Genomic DNA, 19,227 nt, shown 5'->3' on the forward strand with positions numbered 1-19,227 from the left:
TCCCTAAACCATAGCTGGGCTTTGTGGTCTTCTCCCTCCTCCCAACTAGGAGATATGGGGATGAGGTCTTTGTCTTCTGTGGGGTTCTGCCTTCCTCCCTCCCCTTTCCTTGTCCCAGCTCCGAGGTGTTCCCCTTCACTCTCTGCATGGCCTCCGAGGCATCTACTCCCAGCTGGAGACCCTGATTTGCAGCAGGAGCCTCCAGACATTAGAGGTAAGGAGGGTGAGGGGTGAGCTCAGACGCCTCATCCTGAGAGACGTAGAGGACCGAGCTCTGATATTCTTCCCTCTCTGCAGCTCTCCCTGCCTCCTGCTTCCTGCTAGACAGTGTCCTCCCTCCCTCTCTGTGTTCCCGCAGCACTCAGTACCTGCCCATATATTTACAGTCGTACCTACCGTATTACATTACATATTCTAGTGTCTACCTTCCCACTCTCCCCACAGTGAGTTCTTGGGTCAGGGACCTGGGCTTTAAGCCTGTATCTTCAGATGGAGTTCAGTGTATAAAAAATGAATGAGTGACTGGGTGGTAGAGCTTGGCCTTGGCATGGGGAGGAGGGGGAGAGTGGGGTAATGAAGCACCCATCCGCCCACTCAGGAGCTCCTCTCAGCCTGCGGCGGTGACTTCTGCTCTGCCCTCCCGTGGCTGGCTCTGCTTTCTGCCAACTTCAGCTACAATGCACTGACCGCCTTAGACAGCTCCCTGGTGAGTGCCTTGAGAGGGTTTCGAGGAAGGGCAAGGCCAGGCCTTTGGGGAGGAGGACCAGCTGGTTGACCAGATAGTATTGTAGTGAACATCGATTCTCTGCCTCTTTCCCATCTCTCTCAGAGCCTCTTGTCAGCTCTGCGTTTCTTGAACCTAAGCCACAATCAAGTCCAGGACTGCCAGGGATTCCTGATGGTGAGTATGGGCAGTCTGGCAGCTGGTACACCATGGGTCTTTGATTGCTCTGTTCTCACTCTCTCTCCTTGACCGGCTTTTACTCCCACCTTGCTCTTGCCATGAGGGTGGAGCTGCATTCTGGGAGATAGCACTGCTTAGGCACTAGCATCAGACAAACCAGAGTTCAAATCTCAACTTCTAATACCTGTACAACTTGGAGCAAGTTAGTTACCTCTTGGTTTCCTTACCTGTAAAATAGAAATCACAAGAGTACCTGCTTTTTTTTTTTTTTTTTTTTGAGATGGAGTCTTGCTCTGTCACCCAGGTTGGAGTGCAATGGTGCAATCTCAGCTCACTGCAACCTCTGCCCCTGGGTTCAAGCAATTCTCTTGCCTCAGCCTCCCAAGTAGCTGGGACTACAGGCACGTGCCGCCACACCTGGCTAATTTTTATATTTTTAGTAGAGACAGGGTTTCATCATGTTGGTCAGGCTGGTCTTGAACTGCTGACCTCAGGTGATTCACCCACCTTGGCCTCCCAAAGTGCTGGGATTACAGGTGTGAGCCACCACGCCTGGCCAAATACCTGCTTGTATAGTATTAAAATGATTGTGAAGAAGTACCCGATGTTACTTAGTCTAGTGCCTAACTCAGAAACTGGCAGCTTTTGTGATCATGACGAAGAACCTTTCTTCTGGGTCCTCCCATCCACCTGTCAGAGATAAAGCCGAGCTAGTTAAAGTGGTAAGGACAGATTTTTATCAGTGATAAACTATTGCAGCGGGGAGGAGGGTGCAACGTAAACTGAACGCCACTTTAATTTGTGCAGAGGTGACTGGGCATTTTAAAAGGAGAGCGAGGGAATAGGAAGGGGAACTGTGAGGGTTTGAGCAGAGTAAGGGAAGTGGAAATGTACAAAAAGCAGAAGTGGAGGTTGGACCACATGAAGCCCTTCCGGGTTTGCTAAAAGTTAGGCTTCTACCTTCCCACAAAGACTGGGAGACGGGAGCCCTGTCATCAGGTGTTGGCTGGAACAAATGGGAAATTCTTTTGGCAGCCTTGACTTTTCCCAGGCAGGAACTTAAGGGGGCTAGAGTCGCCATTCTAGGGATGTATCCTTATGTTAGAACTTTGCTGTTTTTGTTAAAGTTTTTTACTGTGGGGGTTGGAGGAGTCAAAAAAATCCTTTGTGTTGAATTTTGTTGAACTTGTGCTAAACAAGTCTGCAGTTCTTAACAGGCCGAAGTTGAGGCCTAGTCAAAAAGAAGGCCCAGAGGAGCCCAAGTAGGGTTTGATCAAGGTGAGAATCTTTGTCAGTCCCTCCTCTAATTCGAGGAAAGAAGAGACACTCCGCCTTCCCCCGAACAATATAAATCCTTTTCTTCCTTGATCACTTCCTTTTGTTCACTAAAAACCAACTGAGCCATTCGTTGGTACTTGGTAGGAGATGAGTTTTGCTGGATGGTGCGAGTGACCGGGCATTTAATGGTAGACATTTCTATGGAAACAAAAAGGAAAACAAAGATGAATGGTTGAAAGAGACTGTAAATCCATTTTCTGAGTCCAGAGGGCAGCCAGTTGAGATTTCTAGGTGTTGAGCTCTATGTTTCTTTAGCTGGTGGAATGAGGATAGCGGTGGCAACTGATGGCTTTCTTGGTTTGTAGTTTGAATGTTTGTGGTGACAGCATAGACAGTGTTGCAGTCATGCTTATTTCCCTGAACAGAGTCTGGAAGATACAGGAGTGTCAGTGGACTTTCTTTTTTTCTTTTCTTTTTTTTTTTTATGAGATGGAGTTTTGCTCTTGTTGCCCAGGCTGGAGTGCAATGGCGTGATCTCGGTTCACCGTCACCTCCGCCTCCTGGGTTCAAGCAATTCTCCTGCCTTAGCCTCCCGAGTAGCGCCCACCACCACACCCAGCTAATTTTGTATTTTTACAAATAAAAGTGAAAGATGGGGTTACAAGTAAAGATGGGGTTTCTCCATGTTGGTCAGGCTGGTCTCGAATTCCTGACCTCAGGTAATCTGCCTGCCTTGGCCTTCCAAAGTGTTGGGATTATAGGCGTGAGCCACCGCACCCGGCCTCAGTGGACTTTCTAAGAGGCTCATATCACAGTAGCTCCAGGCATGTAGGTTATCCACACGTGATCTGTAGATGATGTATCTTTTGAAGTTCATATCACCTAGTCCAACTTTAGCTCATAGGGCTTTTGTTAAGATCCTGGGGGAGGCCTGGCACAGTGGCTTATGCCTGTAATCCCAGCTCTTTGGGAGGCCAAGGTGGGTGGATTGTCTGAGGTTGGGAGTTCGAGACCAGCCTGACGCCAACATGGAAAAACCGCATTTCTACAAAAATGCAAAATTGGCCAGGTATGGTGGTGCATGCCTGTAATCCCAGCTACTTGGGAAGGCTGAGGCAGGAGAATTGCTTGAGCCCGGGGAGCAGAGGTTGCAGTGAGCAGAGGTCACGCCATTGCACTCCAGCCTGGGCAACGGGAGTGAAACTACGTCTCAAGAAAAAAAAAAAAAGATCCTTGGGGGAAAGGGCAGCTATAAGTCACCTAAAATTCCACTAAGGATCTGGGCACTCAGGTTTTAGTTCTCAGTGATGCCAAGTTGGGAGGAAGAAAATTGGAAATGTTAGTTTAGAAAATTGCAGCCAAATAATGAAGAAAACGAGAAGAATTGAGACTTTGGTAAGGGCTGATGTGTAGGATAGCAGGACCCATTCCAGTTGACAGGTAGATAATACAACTTCAAAGAAAATGAACAGGACTAGAATCTGGTAACCCATAAGGATGTATTAATAGTTTTTTCATTAAAGCAGATTTCTCTAAGGTCACTCCCCTTTTGATTAAAAACAGTGAAAGTAGGATTATTCTTTTTTACAGAATAAGTCTGATCCTGTTAGATTTGGTCTGCTTATTTACATAAGTGTAGTAAGAAAGGTAATTGACCACAGAGGCCCTTTTTAAGTTTGCTTTCCTGGAACTTTTTATAAGGACTCTCAGACTGGACTTTTAAACCCTCTTGAGGTTAGGAAGCCAAGAACGTGCCATCAGACTTCACGTAGAGTACCTATAGATTTGTGAATTCTTCTCTTCTTAACGTCTCCAAAATATCCTAAGATTCCTGGTCCTGCCAGGATCTAGCCTTTGCCACTAATTTGTAAGTCTGGGAACCCTGTAAGCCAAGTGGCAGGCTGGTTTTTCCAAGAGGGCTTTGTAAGCATTGGCTCCGTGGAGTCAGCTTTCGTTCCTTAAAACTGTCTGGCCGTATCTGATTTTATGCATTATTTTAAAACATGACATTCCAGTTATATTTTAAAAGTCCAGTCAAAGCCTCGTTATATAACCAATTTTCCCCATTATGTCCTGTTACAAGGAGGGCTGACCCTACTGAACCTGTGAAAATAACCATATTGCCACGTAAATAAGAATGCCCAATGGGAGTTCCTGAATTCTGGAGGGATCAGGCATGGAGAAAAGATAAATGCTTCATATATATTTTTTATAAAAGTATAATTTACTAAACTGTTTCATGTGTTAGATCACATAAAAGAAAAGGGAAAGAGGTTCCTTATATCCGGAAAATAGGACATTCAAGAACCAACAGTATTTTAAACAAAAGCCATTAAAACTATACTCATTCTTTACCAGTTCATTCAGTTTTATGTAGTCAATTCTTGTTGTGCTTGATCTTGGGTTAGCAGTGTTATAAATCCATCAGCTCTTTCATTAGAGTTTTGGAAATTCTGACTTGGTCCAGTGGTATGATATCAAAGTTGTTTAAGCAATACCACCAAAAGCCTTTGCCCTGGAGGACCTAGCATAGTCCTTTTCTATGAGTCTCTGCAGCAGTCTCTTTTTGTTGAAGGTGAGTACTCTGGGCTGTAGCCGATTGTAAGAACTTTTAGGAAGCAGGGTAAAACAGTAACTCTGTGGATGATAAGAGTTAAATGGTCTGTTTCCATGAGTTTTTTTTTTTTTTTTTTTTAAACCCTCAGTTGGTTGCTTTTGAAGGTCTCTGAGTCCCTTGAGACCCCCAGTAGGGGCAGAGGACCTAAATTTTGAGTGACTGTAGGGAGTTGAGGGTCTGGAATATGAAGGGAACGGTCTAGCAGGGTGAGTAGGGGTGAAGAAGGAGGGGACTTGAAGGGGAACCTGTCAGGGGTTCCTTCAGGAGCTGAAGGAAAGAGGAAAGGTGGGAGAAGGAGGAAAGGGGAGCAGAGGTGATGCGAATAGGGGCTCTTAGAGGAGCCAGACTGGGGAGATCTTAAGTTTCCCAAATAAGCCGTTGAAGTTCCAGATTATCCTTAGTAGAGTGTTGCGAACAGGAAAGGAAATGGACAGAGTTAGTGCCATAGTGGTGACATATACTGTGTAGTCAGCAGTGGTTTGAGAAGAGGGTTTCAGTTGACTGTGAAGTCCATGGGAGGAGCAGGATCAAGGAGGGAAAACAGAGAGGACTCAAAACACAGCCATGAAGTACTTTTAGCCCAGGAGTCAGGGAGTGAATTCTTGCTTGAAACAGAGTGAGGAAGAACTTCCAGCCTAGGAGGTGCCTTTCACACAAAGCTTGGGACTCTAACCAAGCTTCGTGAGTGTACTTGGAATCATGAGAGTCAAAAGCTTCCTCACTGTGCTTCAGTGGATGTTTGTCACAGGCACTGGGCTGGGAGTCAGACTCACTGATGAATCCCCATTGATCAGTCAGGAGCGAAGGCAAAGGCATCAAAAGTGTGCAGCTTGGGGTCCCAAGTGAGAAGGCTGGGGGTGTCTGACGATGAATCTGACCCAATTCAAGTCATGACACTAGGTGGCTGTCATGGATAATGCTGGACACTAGATTTTAATCAGTAATAAACAATTGCAGTAGTGAAGAGGGTCGAGTGTAGTCTATTTTTGTGCAGGGGTCACTGGGTATTTTATTTTATTTTATGTATTTTTTCGAGATGGAGTCTTGCTCTGTCACCCAGGCTGGAGTGCAGTGGTGCCTGCGGGTTCAAGTGATTCTCGTGCCTCAGCCTCCCAAGTAGCTGGGATTACAGGCGCGCGCCACCACGCCCAGCTAATTTTTGTATTTTTAGTAGAGATGGGGTTTCACCATGTTGGCCAGGCTAGTCTCGAACTTCTGGCCTCAAGTGATCCGCCCTCTTTGGCCTCCCAGAGTGCTGGGATTACCGGCGTGAGCCACTGCGCCTGGCCGATTGGGCATTTTAAAAGGTGGGGGAGTGGGCAGGGGAATGGTAGGGCCTTGAGCAGAGCTGGGAAAGTGGAAATAAGGTTGGTCCACGTGAAACCCATCTGGGTTTGCTAACTAACTGGCACTTATCAAAATAAGGCCCTTACCCTTTTACAGAGACTGGGAGATGGGGCCCCATCTTTAGGAGCTGGCTGAAACAAATGGGAAATTCTTTTGGCAGCTTTGACTTTTCCCAGGCAGGAACTTAAGGGGGTTGGAGTCACCATGCTCAAGATGTGACCTTGAACTATTAGGAACAGTGCTGGTGTTGTTCAAGTCTTTTAACGTGGGAGTAGGGGTGGATGAAATCATTTGTGCCGAGCGTGTGCAGTTTTATATAGGCCGAGGTTGAGGCCTAGTCTAGAAGAGATCTCAGAGGACCCTGACTAGAGTTTGGTCAACAAGAGAATCTTTTTCACCCCTGTACCCCTGCCAGGATTTGTGTGAACTCCACCATCTGGACATCTCCTATAATCGCCTGCATTTGGTGCCAAGAATGGGACCCTCAGGGGCTGCTCTGGGGATCCTGATACTGCGAGGCAACGAGCTTCGGAGCCTGCATGGTGAGTGGGGGTGGGTGATGGGGCAAGCACGGAGGGGAAGGGGGAGAGTGAGGTTCGGGCTGGCCTGGGTACCATGTGCCTCTAGAGCCTTGAGAGGGCTTGTGGGGAGTGCAGGGGTGCTCCGGCTGGTCTTTCTGTGCACCCTCCCCGAGTGCATGTACCACACTCACCTGCGTGTACTCATCTGCGTGCCCTTCCTTCCTTCTTGCCCCCATCCCAGGCCTGGAGCAGCTGAGGAATCTGCGGCACCTGGATTTGGCATACAACCTACTAGAAGGACATAGGGAGCTGTCGCCACTGTGGCTGCTGACTGAGCTCCGCAAGGTGAGATGGCAGTGCATCAGGGGCCTGAGAGCCACCCTTGCAGCCACCCCCCTATGCTGGTTTGGTCAGTGCCTTCTTCACACAGGGAGGGCCAGGCCCCAGGCCCTCCTCATTCTCCGCTTCCTGCCCTTCAGCTCTACCTGGAGGGGAACCCTCTTTGGTTCCACCCTGCGCACCGAGTGGCCACTGCCCAGTACTTGTCACCTCGGGCCAGGGAGGCTGCTACTGGCGTGAGTGATCGTCCTATGTCCACTCTGCTTCCTCTTTCCTGCCCAGTCCTCCCCTACCTTGCACCGTCTTGCCATCCCTGGGTGAGGGGCCGAGGACCTGGACCCTGCTTACTGTGTTGTCAATACCTGGAACTCAGCAGGATGGACCCCACCACATACTCCCTTCCCCACCCTTTTTGTCTTTGCTCAGTTCCTTCTCGATGGCAAGGTCTTGTTGCTGACAGATTCTCAGGTCGGTGTGGTCAGGGGGCGAGGACTGTTGGGGAAGACATGAAGGGAGGGCCCTGGGGAGAGAACACAGGGCTGGCTGGTGACAGGGTCTTCCTGGTCAGTGGAAAGTAGGGTCCTGCCTTTTGGCTGGCTTGGGCAAGGCAGAGGTGCTCCCAGTCTCCATCCTTTCTCTCCTTCCTGTTGTCAAATACCAGACTCACACATCCTTGGGGCTCAGCCCCACGGGCCCACCTTTGCCCTGGCCAGTGGGGAGTACTCCTGAAACCTCAGGTGGCCCTGACCTGAGTGACAGCCTCTCCTCGGGGGGTGTTTTGGCCCAGGCCCCACTTCATAAGGTTAAGGTAAGCAGCGTCCTCCGCTGCCTCATGCCTGGGGTGGGGTGTCTCTCTGGGGACTCTGGGCTGCAGTGGGCAGGGAATGGTAGGAACTGTGCTTGCACGTGGTCGGGGTTTCTTTGATAGGTTGGATGGCCAGCCGTGGATGGCAGGGCTGGAGGCTTGGCTTTCACAGAACTTCTTCCCTCTACTAACCTCAGAGCCGAGTCCGTGTAAGGCGGGCAAGCATCTCTGAACCCAGTGATACGGACCCGGAGCCCCGAACTCTGAAACCCTCTCCAGCTGGTAAGTCAGCTTCACCCCACTAACTCTCTCGTCCACGTCCAGCTCACTCTGATTTTTAAGTTACGGTGAAGGTGTGCTGGAAGAAATGTTATTTTTTGTTGGTAGAGTATTATAGAGGGCTTCTTAGTCTTTCTTCTTTTCTTTTAGTTTAGAGAAAGGAGAAGACTGCTTCTGGGAGCATTTTGAAAACTTTTTGAGGAACATTAATTTTGTGGGGTGTCAAGAGATCATGTAGGCCAGGTGCAGTGGCTTACATCGGTAATCCCAGCACTTTGGGAGGCCGAGGTGGAAGGATTGCCTGAGCCCAGGAGTTTGAGACCAGCTTGGGCAACACAGAGAGACGCCCATTTCTCCAAAAAAATTTTTAAATTAGTCTGACATGGTGGTGTGCACCTGTAGTCCTATCTGCTTGGGAAGCTGAGGCAGGAGGATCGCTAGAGCCTGATAGTTCAAGGTTTCAGTGAGCTGTGATTGTGCCACTGCACTGTAACCTGGTGACCGAATAAGACCCCATCTCTTAAAAAAACTAAAACCCAAAACCAAAAGAAAATATATATGTGTATATATATATATAAAAAATAATAGGATTGTGGCCAGAGAAGTTTGGGAAATGTGAGGTTGAAGAGAAATAGATGTGTTCGCTGCAGGCCGTCTCAGGACCTTTAGGATGCTGTCATGCATGCTGAGTCTCCAGAAGCAGCATAGGATGCGCAGCTTGGATTGCACTTGACCACAGTGTTCCATAGGACACACTTCAGTACATGCCGCGGAGGGGACACCTGTAGCCTCCCCTGCCCCTGTCCCCATACACAGTCCATTGCCCCCTCATTGCTGAGGAGCACCATTGAAGGATTTGGGGCCATCTGTGTGGGGTGGGCTTGCTCAGCTCTGGGTTCCCCTCCTGCCCAGGATGGTTCGTGCAGCAGCACCGGGAGCTGGAGCTCATGAGCAGCTTCCGGGAACGGTTTGGCCGCAACTGGCTGCAGTACAGGAGTCACCTGGAGGCCTCTGGAAACCCTCTGCCGGCCACCCCCACCTCTCCTGCCCCCAGCACACCTCTAGCCAGCTCCCAGGGCCCTGACACTACACCCAGACCTCCACCCCTGCAGGAGGAAGCCAGAGGCCCCCGGGAGTCACCACAAAAAATGTCAGAGGAGGTCAGGGCAGAGCCACAGGAGGAGGAGGAGGAGAAGGAAAGGGAGGAGGAGGAGAAGGAGGGGGAGATGGTGGAACAGGGAGAAGAGGAGGCAGGAGAGGAGGAAGAAGAGGAGCAGGACCAGAAGGAAGTGGAAGGTGAGCCCTCTGTGGGCTGGGGCGAGCTGGGGCCAGCGGCCGTTGGGATGTTTGTGCGTGGTGGGGCCTGGTGGGTGGAGGGCCAGTGCGGGGGAGGGCGGCGTGTGGGTACTTTCCCTCCCTGCAGGGCTTCTCTCGGTCTCTCCACAGCGGAGCTCTGTCGCCCCATGTTGGTGTGTCCCCTGGAGGGGCCTGAGGGCATGCGGGGCAGGGAATGCTTTCTCAGGGTCACTTCTGCCCACCTGTTTGAGGTGGAACTCCAAGCAGCTCGCACCCTGGAGCGACTGGAGCTCCAGAGTCTGGAGGCTGCTGAGATAGAGCCGGAGGCCCAGGCCCAGAGATCACCTGGGCCCACGGTGAGTTGGGGGCGGCAGGGCACTGAAGGAGCCAGCTATGGGCACATGGCTGTTGTGTGCCCTGCACTGGGCTGGGCATTTCCCACAGTCTCTCCTTGGCACTAGGAGTCGAGGAGGGGAGCCTCAGAGGTTGCAAGCGCTTGGGAGGCTGGGCTGAGGAGCAGGGATTCCGTGCTCGAGCTTGGACGTCAGCACAGGCCTTTAACAGGCTCCAGAGCTCCTGCCGTCCTCCACGCTCTCAGCATCCCTCATCCCTCTGATCACCGCTCCTGCTGATTTTCACCCAGTCCCTCTCTTCTGCGCAGGGCTCAGATCTGCTCCCTGGAGCCCCCGTCCTCAGTCTGCGCTTCTCCTACATCTGCCCTGACCGGCAGTTGCGTCGCTATTTGGTGCTGGAGCCTGATGCCCACGCAGCTGTCCAGGTGATGGGGCCTAGAGTAGGGGCCCAGGAGGCTGTGGGGATTAAGAGAGCCAGAGGGGAGCGGCAGCAGGCCTGAGGGTCAGGGGCCTGTGAGAGGTGTCCCTCTGGGGTCCGCCTGCTCACAGCTGCCTCTGATCCACCCTCTGTCAGGAGCTGCTTGCTGTGTTGACCCCAGTCACCAATGTGGCTCGGGAACAGCTTGGGGAGGCCAGGGACCTCCTGCTGGGTAGATTCCAGTGTCTACGCTGTGGCCATGAGTTCAAGCCAGAGGAGCCCAGGCTGGGATTGGACAGTGAGGAAGTCTGGAGGCCTCTGTTCCAAAAGACAGGTATAAGGCCTGCCCTTGACCTCTCTGCCCACACGCCTCCCCTGTTGCAGGGAAAGTGGCTCTGTGTAGGGGAGTGTGAAGGGGGAGCCCCAGGGAGAAGGGGCTAGAGTGGAGACCAGTTGTTCTGCCTGGAGGAAAAAGAAAACCGCCTGCCTGCTGCATTTACCAAAAGGAAAACAGAAAAAAAGAAGAAACTATATCCTGCTTTTTTTGTTTTTTTTTTTTCTTTTAACTCTAAAAGTCAGGAAATGCAATCTCTGTAACTGTGCTTGAACTCATTATTTTTTCATAACTTGAAACCTTGTTTGTGTTGGGTTTTTTTTTGGCTGATATTTCAGACACTACATAAAACCTGACGAGCCCTCACGCAGTATTGGATGGTGGTGCTGCACCTGCCAGCAAGCGTAGCTGTTGAGTGACATGCTCGGGGAGTTGGCTTGGTTTGTCCTTCCCGGCTGACCTTGGAAGCTACATAATGTCCTGTGGCATTTCTTCATGCGCTAATCCTTAAAACAAGAATTGTTTCCATTGTAGACCAGTCAGAAAGTACTATCTTTGAAGAAGACATTGAAGAAGAAATAAATATTCTTGATAACAGCTATGTGGAAATGCCAGAATTTTATTAGCCAGTTTTCTCTTCTTGGCGGCAGCTGGAGCAGGGGTTTACATTTTATTCAGAAAATGGAGCCCTGCTCTGTTCCCCACTGTGAACTAGCCTGGGCATGCAGCCTTAGCGACACAGTGCAAACAAACACAGCCGCCAGCCCCTCCCGGACCCTGGCTCTACACCATGAGTCGCTGTGGACTCGGGAGCCTCTTCCATGATGGTGTTATTATTATTATTATTATTTTTTTTTTTTTTTTTTTTTTTTTTGAGACGGAGTCTCGCTCTGTCGCCCAGGCTGGAGTGCAGTGGCCGGATCTCAGCTCATTGCAAGCTCCGCCTCCTGGGTTTACGCCATTCTCCTGCCTCAGCCTCCCGAGTAGCTGGGACTACAGGCGCCCGCCACCTCGCCCCGCTAGTTTTTTGTATGTTTTTTAGTAGAGACGGGGTTTCACCGTGTTAGCCAGGATGGTCTCGATCTCCTGACCTCGTGATCCGCCCGTCTTGGCCTCCCAAAGTGCTGGGATTACAGGCTTGAGCCACCGCGCCCGGCCCATGATGGTGTTATTAATGAACGCTACTGTGGGCTCTGTTCTCCTTTCATTTTTTTTTTTTTTTGAGACGGAGTCTCGCTCTGTCACCCAGGCTGGAGTGCAGTGGCGCGACTGCGGTTCACTGCAAGCTCCGCCTCCTGGGTTCACGCCATTCTCCTGCCTCAGCCTCCCGAGTAGCTGGGACTACAGGCGCCCGCCACCACGCCCAGCTAATTTTTTGCATTTTTAGTAGAGACGGAGTTTCACGGTGTTAGCCAGGATGGTCTCAATCTCCTGACCTCGTGATCCGCCCGCCTCCCAAAGTGCTGGGATTACAGGCATGTGCCACCGTGCCTGGCCAACTGTTCTTTCATTTGCACCTCAGTTACCTCCTCTGAACAAAGAAGGGAATGAACTCACCCCATGGTGCTGTTACGCTATTTAAATGTGACAGTAAGGCACCAAGCAGAGGGCCTGGCACAACACAAAGGTCCCCTGTAAATGGTAGCTGCTGCCGTTGCCCCAAGCTATATGGTCCTGGGCAGCATGTGTAAAGGATTTAATCTTTTCTTTACTCGTTGCAAAATGGGATAGGGAGAGTTTCTCTGGTAATGAAATGTGATCATACTGGCATGGGAGCTAGCACACGCCCAGCACAGTGCAGCTGCTCAGAGTGCTGCGTCTCTCATTGCTGATCCGTGTCCTGATTCCTTCCCGGCTTCCTGACACTAAGGATGAGTATAAGATAGACTCTATTGTCATCCCTAATTTATAGATGAGGAACCAGGTTCATAGAGCTTAGATGACTTGCCCATGATTACAGAGCCATTAATTGATGGAGCCTAGAATTGGACCCAAATATGGCAAGAGAGTTCTGTCTGTCTTTCGAGACCTGTTGATTTTGGTCTTTCAGACGTTGCTAGGAGAGCCCTGAAGTAACTTGATCAGCCCAAGTCTGTAGGAGGGCGTAAGAGCAGGGCCTGGTTGTGTTTGACCCAGTCAGAGAGGGCCTAGAGTTAGAAGGTAGAGTGCACTTTGAGGAGGTTGTGGGCCAGGGTTAGCTCATCCCTCCCTGGGTTGGGGAGTGATCAGTCGGCCGCTGTACTGGGAGAGAGGGAGCTGGTGGGCTGGGGCGCGGTAGTTGTGTATGAAGCTGGAGACTTGGGCTCAGGGAAGACCTGAGAGTGGGAAAGGAACATCAAGAGCATGGTGGGAGTTGTGGCACTTTGTGGGGGAGGCTCACGGGGACCGTGTCCATCTTCCCTCCAGAATCTCCTGCTGTGTGTCCTAATTGTGGTAGTGACCACGTGGTTCTCCTGACTGTGTCCGGGGGAACCCCCAACAGGGAGCAGAAACAGGGAGAGCAGTCTCTGGCTCCCTCTCCGTCTGCCAGCCCTGTCTGCCACCCTCCTGGCCATGGTGACCACCATGACAGGGCCAAGAACAGCCCACCTCAGGCACTGAGCACCCGTGACCACAGTAGTTGGAGCCTCAGTCCCCGTGAGTATAGGCAAAACAAGACATAGATGGGTTTGGGGAAGGGAAGGGACACTGATGGGGAGGTGGAGATGGAGCCCAGGGGCTGCCACAGGCAGGCTGATGTCCCCTCATGGCCCTCAGCCCCTGAGCGCTGCGGCCTCCGCTCTGTGGACCACCGACTCCGGCTCTTCCTGGATGTTGAGGTGCTCAGCGAGGCCCAGGAGGAGTTCCAGTGCTGCCTCAAGGTCTGTGCTCCCTGACACTGCCCATGCCCCCAGCTGGCCAGGGTGCCCACTCGTTTCCATCATAGCCAACTGAGTCAGATCACTCTGGAGTCACCTGATGCTGGCTTCTGGTTTCAACCCCAGCAGCTGCTTGCTGTGTGGCCGTGGACCCATTCCTTGGCATTTGAGTCCCAGTTGTTGCCCATCTGCAATGGAGATAGCCATGCCTCCCTGACACACTGGAGTGCATCAGAGGTCGTGTTGAAGCTGCCCAGCCCCTGGCACTCATCAGTGGGGCCTTCTAGTAGTATTATAAACCCATGATGTTATTAGGCCTTTGTTGTGTACCTTTTGTGCTAGACACTGAGGATCTACAGATCCATCTTGCCCTTGATCTTACAGTCTGGTGTGAGAAGTTCACAATGATTGTGCAATATGCAAGTGCTGTAATCGGGCTAAGGCCCTAGAAGGGGTATCTAGTCCAGCTTGAGTGGGTCAAGGAGTCTTCCTGGGAGGTGATGTCTAAGCTAAGTCTTGAAGGATAAGGAGTAGGGAGGAAAAGAATGTATTAGGTAAAGGAAGCAGCAAATGCATGGAGGCCCGAGACTGTCACCGGTAGGGGGAGCTGCCCAGGACGAAGGCATCTGGATGTGCAGGGTGAGGGGCAGGGGTCCGGAGAGGACTCTGGGGGGCTGGCAGGGGCCAGGTCAGGAGCTGCCTCCTGTGTCCGCCAAGGAGTTTGGACTTGGTCTTGAGGGCCACCGGGAGCCACTGAAGGATTTGAAATGGGGCAGTGATGGTCAGTTTTGTGCCTTAGAACAGTTAGTCTGGTGGAGTGTGGAGCGGGTGAGGTGACAGGCAGGGAAGCCAGCTGCCGACACTGAGCGAGCAGGGGCTGCAAGGCAGAGAGCGATGGTGGATGAAGAGGCTGTCGAGTGTCAGGGAAGCTCCATAGACTGCTGGGTGGGCAGTGGGAACGTCAGGCCGAGGGTGCTGTCACCAGGAACTCAGCTTTCAGTCTGGCCCCACCTCCCCAGACCTCCCATCAGGTGTCTCACCAACTTCCTCTTCCCCCAGGTGCCAGTGGCATTGGCAGGCCACACCGGGGAGTTCATGTGCCTTGTGGTTGTGTCTGACCACAGGCTGTACCTGTTGAAGGTGACTGGGGAGATACGGTGAGCGAGGGGGGAGATGTGGTGAGCGAGGGGGGAGATGGGGCAAGTGAAGGGGGAGATGGGGCGAGCGAGGGGGGGAGATGGGGTGAGCGAGGGGGGGAGATGGAGCGAGCGAGGCGGGGAGATGGGGCGAGTGAGGCGGGGAGATGGGGTGAGTGAGGCGGGGAGATGGGGTGAGCGAGGGGGTAGATGGGGCCAGCGGGGGGAGATGGGGTGAGTGAGGGGGGGAGATGGGGTGAGGGGGAAGATGGGGTGAGTGGAGGGGGAGATGGGATAAGCGAGGTGGGTGATGGTGTGAATGAGGGGGAGATGGGGTGTGCAAGGCAGGGAGATGGGGTGTGCAAGGCGGGCAGATGGGGTGATGAGCGAGGTGGGGAGATCGGGTGATGAGTGAGGGGGGAGATGGGGTGAGTTGGGGGAAGATGGGGTGATGAGCAAGGCGGGGAGATGGGGTGATGAGTGAGGGGGGAGATGGGGTGAGCAAGGCGGGGAGATGGGGTGATGAGCGAGGCGGGGAGATGGGGTGAGTGAGGGGGGAGATGGGGTGAGTGTGGGGGAAGATGGGGTGATGAGCGAGGTGGGGAGATGGGGTGATGAGTGAGGGGGGAGATGGGGTGAGTGTAGGGGGAAATGGGGTGATGAGTGAGGGGGGAGATGGGGTGTGCAAGGCGGGGAGATGGGGTGATGAGCGAGGCGGGGAGATGGGGTGAATGAGGGGGAGATGGGGTGAGTGAGGGGGAGATGGGGTGAGTGGGGGGGGAGATGGGGTGATGAGTGAGGGGGAGATGGGGTGAGTGACGGGGGAGATGGAAATGCGGTAAGTGCACGGGGGTGATGCAGTGAGTGAGGCGGGTGCAGCCAGGGCAGGGCTTCCCTGGGACTCTCACTCCACCCTCACTCTTCTCCATCGCTCTGTCCTCTCTCCACAGTGAGCCTCCAGCTAGCTGGCTGCAGCTGACCCTGGCCGTTCCCCTGCAAGATCTGAGTGGCATAGAGCTGGGCCTGGCAGGCCAGAGCCTGCAGCTGGAGTGGGCAGCTGGGGCGGGCCGCTGTGTGCTGCTGCCCCGAGATGCCAGGCGTTGCCGGGCCTTCCTAGAGGAGCTCCTTGGTGAGGGGGGAAGGGAAGGCAGGAGGGTGGGCAGGGTCCTGGGGCCGAGCTCCCCACCTGGTGCTCAGTAGCGGAGACAGAGAGGGAACAGGACTTGTCCCTTGTAGAAGTTTCTCAAATCCAGAAATGTGGAGAACAGAAAGGGATTGAGAGGTGGTGAGTTTAGGCTGGAGGAGAGCAGAGCCTTCTAAAGTTCCCTGGCCTGGCTCTGTCTAGATGTCTTGCAGTCTCTGCCCCCTGCCTGGAGGAACTGTGTCAGTGCCACAGAGGAGGAGGTCACCCCCCAGCACCGGCTCTGGTGAGTCGATAGGAGGCAGAGGCTGGGGTTGCTGCTCAATCCTCTTTTTCACAGAGCACCAGACATGGCCCTGTGCTGAGTAGGTCCTGGGCAGCCACCTGTCCTCATGCCATGCCCCCCATGGGCCCCTAACGCCTCCTCCCAATGCCCTGCAAGTCTTTCTTCCCACTCCCCTCCCTCCAAGTCCTTCCCACCCCCTAGCGGATCTTCCTGTGCCTGCCATGTTCCCCCTAGGCCATTGCTGGAAAAAGACTCATCCTTGGAGGCTCCCCAGTTCTTCTACCTTCGGGCGTTCCTGGTGGAAGGTGAGGCCTCTGTGCTGCTGATGCTTCCCTGGTCTCTGTACCCCACCTTGTCACAGGCACTGGCCCACGCCCAGCACCCGTACAGTGCCTTCGTAGCCACTGACAGTTCCTGGAACCTGGGCTTCCTCTCACTTGAGAGCATAGCCAAGTAACAGCCTCAGTGTGCCCTGACTCTCTAGGCGGGGTCAGGAGGCCCCCAGGATCCTCAGTTACCCAGAGCCTTTGCTCTCAGGCCCAGGCTTTCTATGAAGTGGAGCAGCGTGGCTGAGTCGGCCCTGCCTCATCAGTCAGAGAGGGCGAGGGCGGAGCCTTGTTTCTGTGTAGGGTGGGTGTGGGACAGTGGAGGGTGGTAGGCCTCAGAGGTGTTCCAGACTAGAGATGCCTGGAGCTTGGGAAAGGGAGGGTCTTGGCCCCAGGGGCACAGGCTGCTTTGTGACCCACCTGAGTGTGGTTCACGCCTCTTCTCCCCAGCAGCACTGGGACGCTGGCCCCAGGAATCTGGGCCCCTCCATGACCTTCCACTCTGGGTGCCTCTTTCCCTACAGGCCCTTCCACCTGCCTTGTATCCCTGTTGCTGACTCCGTCCACCCTGTTCCTGTTAGAGGAGGACGCTGCAGGGCCCCTGGCAGAGCCCCCACCTCCAGCAGCATCTGGCGAAGCCTCTGAGAAGGTGCCTCCCTCCGGGCCGGGCCCTGTTGTGCGTGTCAGGGAGCAGCAGCCACTCAGCAGCCTGAGCTCCGTTTTGCTCTACCGCTCAGCCCCTGAGGACTTGCGGCTGCTCTTCTACGATGAGGTGTGTGTGTGTATGTCCAGTGAGAGAGGGAGGGAGGGGAGATGGCGAGCACAGGTTGGGGCCATGAGGGCAGGGTGGGGAATGGGTCTCGGAACCCTGGGCATTGGCGGCAAGATGGCACTTACAGATGAGAGAACACCATCCTGGCTAACACGGTGAAACCCCGTCTCTACTAAAAATACAAAAAATGATTCAGGCGTGGTGGTGCGTGCCTGTAGTCCCAGCTACTTGGAGGCTGAGGCAGGAGAATGGCGTGAACCCAGGAGGCGGAGCTTGCAGTGAGCCGAGATGGTGCCACTGCACTCCAGTCTGGGCGACAAAGCGAGACTCTGTCTCAAAAAAAAAAACCCAAAAAAACCCCAAAAAAACAAAAAACAGATGAGAGAACTGGTGTTGGAGGAACTGGGGGACTCTGGGCTTGGATGAGCACCAAGTCAGAGAGGGAGGCAGCTGTAGGTGGGGGAGACACCTGGACTGGGAGCCCAGCCATTTATTAGCCGTGAGGCTTTCTTTCTTTTTTTTTTTTTTGAGGCAGAGTCTCACTCTGTCACCCAGGCTGGAGTGCAGTGGGGCGATCTCAGCTCACTGCAAGCTCCGCCTCCTGGGTTTATGCCATTCTCCTGCCTCAGCCTCCCGAGTAGCTGGGACTACAGGCGCCCGCCACCTCGCCCGGCTAATTTTTTTTGTATTTTTTAGTGGAGATGGGGTTTCACCGTGTTAGCCAGGATGGTCTCGATCTCCTGACCTCGTGATCCACCCGCCTCGGCCTCCCAAAGTGCTGGGATTACAGGCATGAATCACCGCGCCCAGCCAGCTGTGAGGCTTTCAGTGAGGTTACCGGCAGCTTTGAGTTGGCACGATTGGGCCGGTTGTATGCCAGCCGTTTGGCCTTTGTGACCACCACCTGGGGAGATACTGTTACTGGTCCTATTTACAGATGAGGAAGCTGAGGCTTGGGGCTGTTAACCAGTTTGCCCAGGCCAAAGTGGTGGAGCCAGGAATTGAATCCACAGTTCCCTGAAATTGTGTCCGCATCTTCTGTACAACAGGGAAGATGAAGGAGACAGGTCCTCTGGAGGCTTTCAGTAAACGTTGACTGGATTCTGTTTACAAAGCTCAGTCAGGATCTTTTATGCGGAGTGACACGGGCCTGGGGGAGGGGTGAGGCACTGAGCCAAGGTGGAGACAGTGAGGCCTTCCTGGAGACCTCCCCTGGGCTCACCCTGATGTGGTCCCCATTTGCCTCGCCTTGCTAACTGCTCGCTCTGCCAGGTGTCCCGGCTGGAGAGCTTCTGGGCACTCCGTGTAGTGTGTCAGGAGCAGCTGACAGCCCTGCTTGCCTGGATCCGGGAACCGTGGGAGGAGCTGTTTTCCATCGGACTCCGGACTGTGATCCAAGAGGCGCTGGCCCTTGACCGATGAGGGTCCCACGCCGACCTTGGCCCTGACCTCAGGAGCCACACTGTAGACATTCCCTCTGCTGGTCTCTGGGTCTGGCTTCCAGGCTCTGGCTGTGGACTTCTTCAGCCTCTGGGTACTAGCCAGTGAGGCACCAAATGACCCAGGGCTTAAGGGAGAGGCGAGAGAATGATCTGGCCTCAGGGGACAGGCCACGTGGTCAGGAGGAATATTTTTCCTGCACTTTTTCTCAGGTGTCAATAAAGTTGTTTCCAACTCATAGGTCATGTGTGGTACTTAGATGTCACTCATAAGGCCTGCCGTTCCCCTAACCTCCTGACAGAAGCTATCCCGCCCATCACCTTTCCTGAATGGGCAGCTCCAGTCAGCCTTGTTTGTACCATGAGACCCCATCTCCAACCCAACTGTGGTCCCAGCGTGGGGGATCCAGTAGAACTCATGACCCACGGGCACACAGCCCCAAGCTGGCAGTGACCTGTCATGTGGCCTGGCATGGAATTGCTGCTGGGCCACACAGAGTCCCGCTCTCTTGAATTTTATGTGGGAAGTAGTGAGGACTTCAGGCTCTCGCAGAGAGTGTCTGGGGAGAGGGTGTGTGGAGTTGAGTGGTGACCTTTGCTTCCTGCCATTGCCTTCTCAGCACCGCCTCACTCAGCCCGGAGGCCTGGATGGTCAGCCCCACTCCCTCACCTCTTGTCTCCAAGTCTGGCCCCAGTGATTGGTTCAGGAATCCTCATGTGACTTGGTTTGGCTTATGAAGGCCCAGCGCAGGCATTTGACTAGAGTAACCAAGAAAGA

General features: G+C 53.4%; 1 protein-coding gene across 11 annotated transcripts in view; it reads left to right on the top strand.

Moving 5' to 3' along the window:
* The window catches only part of STK11IP (serine/threonine kinase 11 interacting protein), a 22,684-nt gene extending 3,996 nt beyond the window's left edge, over positions 1 to 18,688 (top strand). For 6 of the 11 annotated variants that reach the window (XM_074010315.1, XM_005574411.5, XM_074010318.1 and 3 more), the window contains 21 exons: positions 119 to 214; positions 599 to 706; positions 830 to 901; positions 6,562 to 6,688; positions 6,909 to 7,012; positions 7,147 to 7,242; positions 7,433 to 7,474; positions 7,668 to 7,814; positions 8,009 to 8,093; positions 9,003 to 9,386; positions 9,537 to 9,742; positions 10,048 to 10,164; positions 10,314 to 10,491; positions 12,898 to 13,128; positions 13,249 to 13,352; positions 14,409 to 14,506; positions 15,436 to 15,614; positions 15,831 to 15,912; positions 16,147 to 16,217; positions 16,763 to 17,010; positions 18,283 to 18,688. In XM_074010315.1, coding sequence (XP_073866416.1) covers positions 899 to 901; positions 6,562 to 6,688; positions 6,909 to 7,012; positions 7,147 to 7,242; positions 7,433 to 7,474; positions 7,668 to 7,814; positions 8,009 to 8,093; positions 9,003 to 9,386; positions 9,537 to 9,742; positions 10,048 to 10,164; positions 10,314 to 10,491; positions 12,898 to 13,128; positions 13,249 to 13,352; positions 14,409 to 14,506; positions 15,436 to 15,614; positions 15,831 to 15,912; positions 16,147 to 16,217; positions 16,763 to 17,010; positions 18,283 to 18,432 — 2,652 coding nt within the window. In that variant the 5' untranslated portion in view covers positions 119 to 214; positions 599 to 706; positions 830 to 898 and the 3' untranslated portion in view covers positions 18,433 to 18,688. Of the gene's footprint in view, positions 1 to 118; positions 215 to 598; positions 707 to 829; positions 902 to 6,561; positions 6,689 to 6,908; positions 7,013 to 7,146; positions 7,243 to 7,432; positions 7,475 to 7,667; positions 7,815 to 8,008; positions 8,094 to 9,002; positions 9,387 to 9,536; positions 9,743 to 10,047; positions 10,165 to 10,313; positions 10,492 to 10,541; positions 10,791 to 10,829; positions 11,089 to 12,897; positions 13,129 to 13,248; positions 13,353 to 14,408; positions 14,507 to 15,435; positions 15,615 to 15,830; positions 15,913 to 16,146; positions 16,218 to 16,762; positions 17,011 to 18,282 lie in introns of those variants that run through there. The other 5 variants (XM_074010320.1, XM_074010319.1, XM_074010322.1 and 2 more) reach the window with 3 other exon arrangements.
* Positions 18,689 to 19,227: the final 539 nt, after the last annotated feature.

This window comes from Macaca fascicularis, chromosome 12, assembly GCF_037993035.2.
Source record: "Macaca fascicularis isolate 582-1 chromosome 12, T2T-MFA8v1.1".
Lineage (NCBI taxonomy): Eukaryota > Metazoa > Chordata > Mammalia > Primates > Cercopithecidae > Macaca > Macaca fascicularis.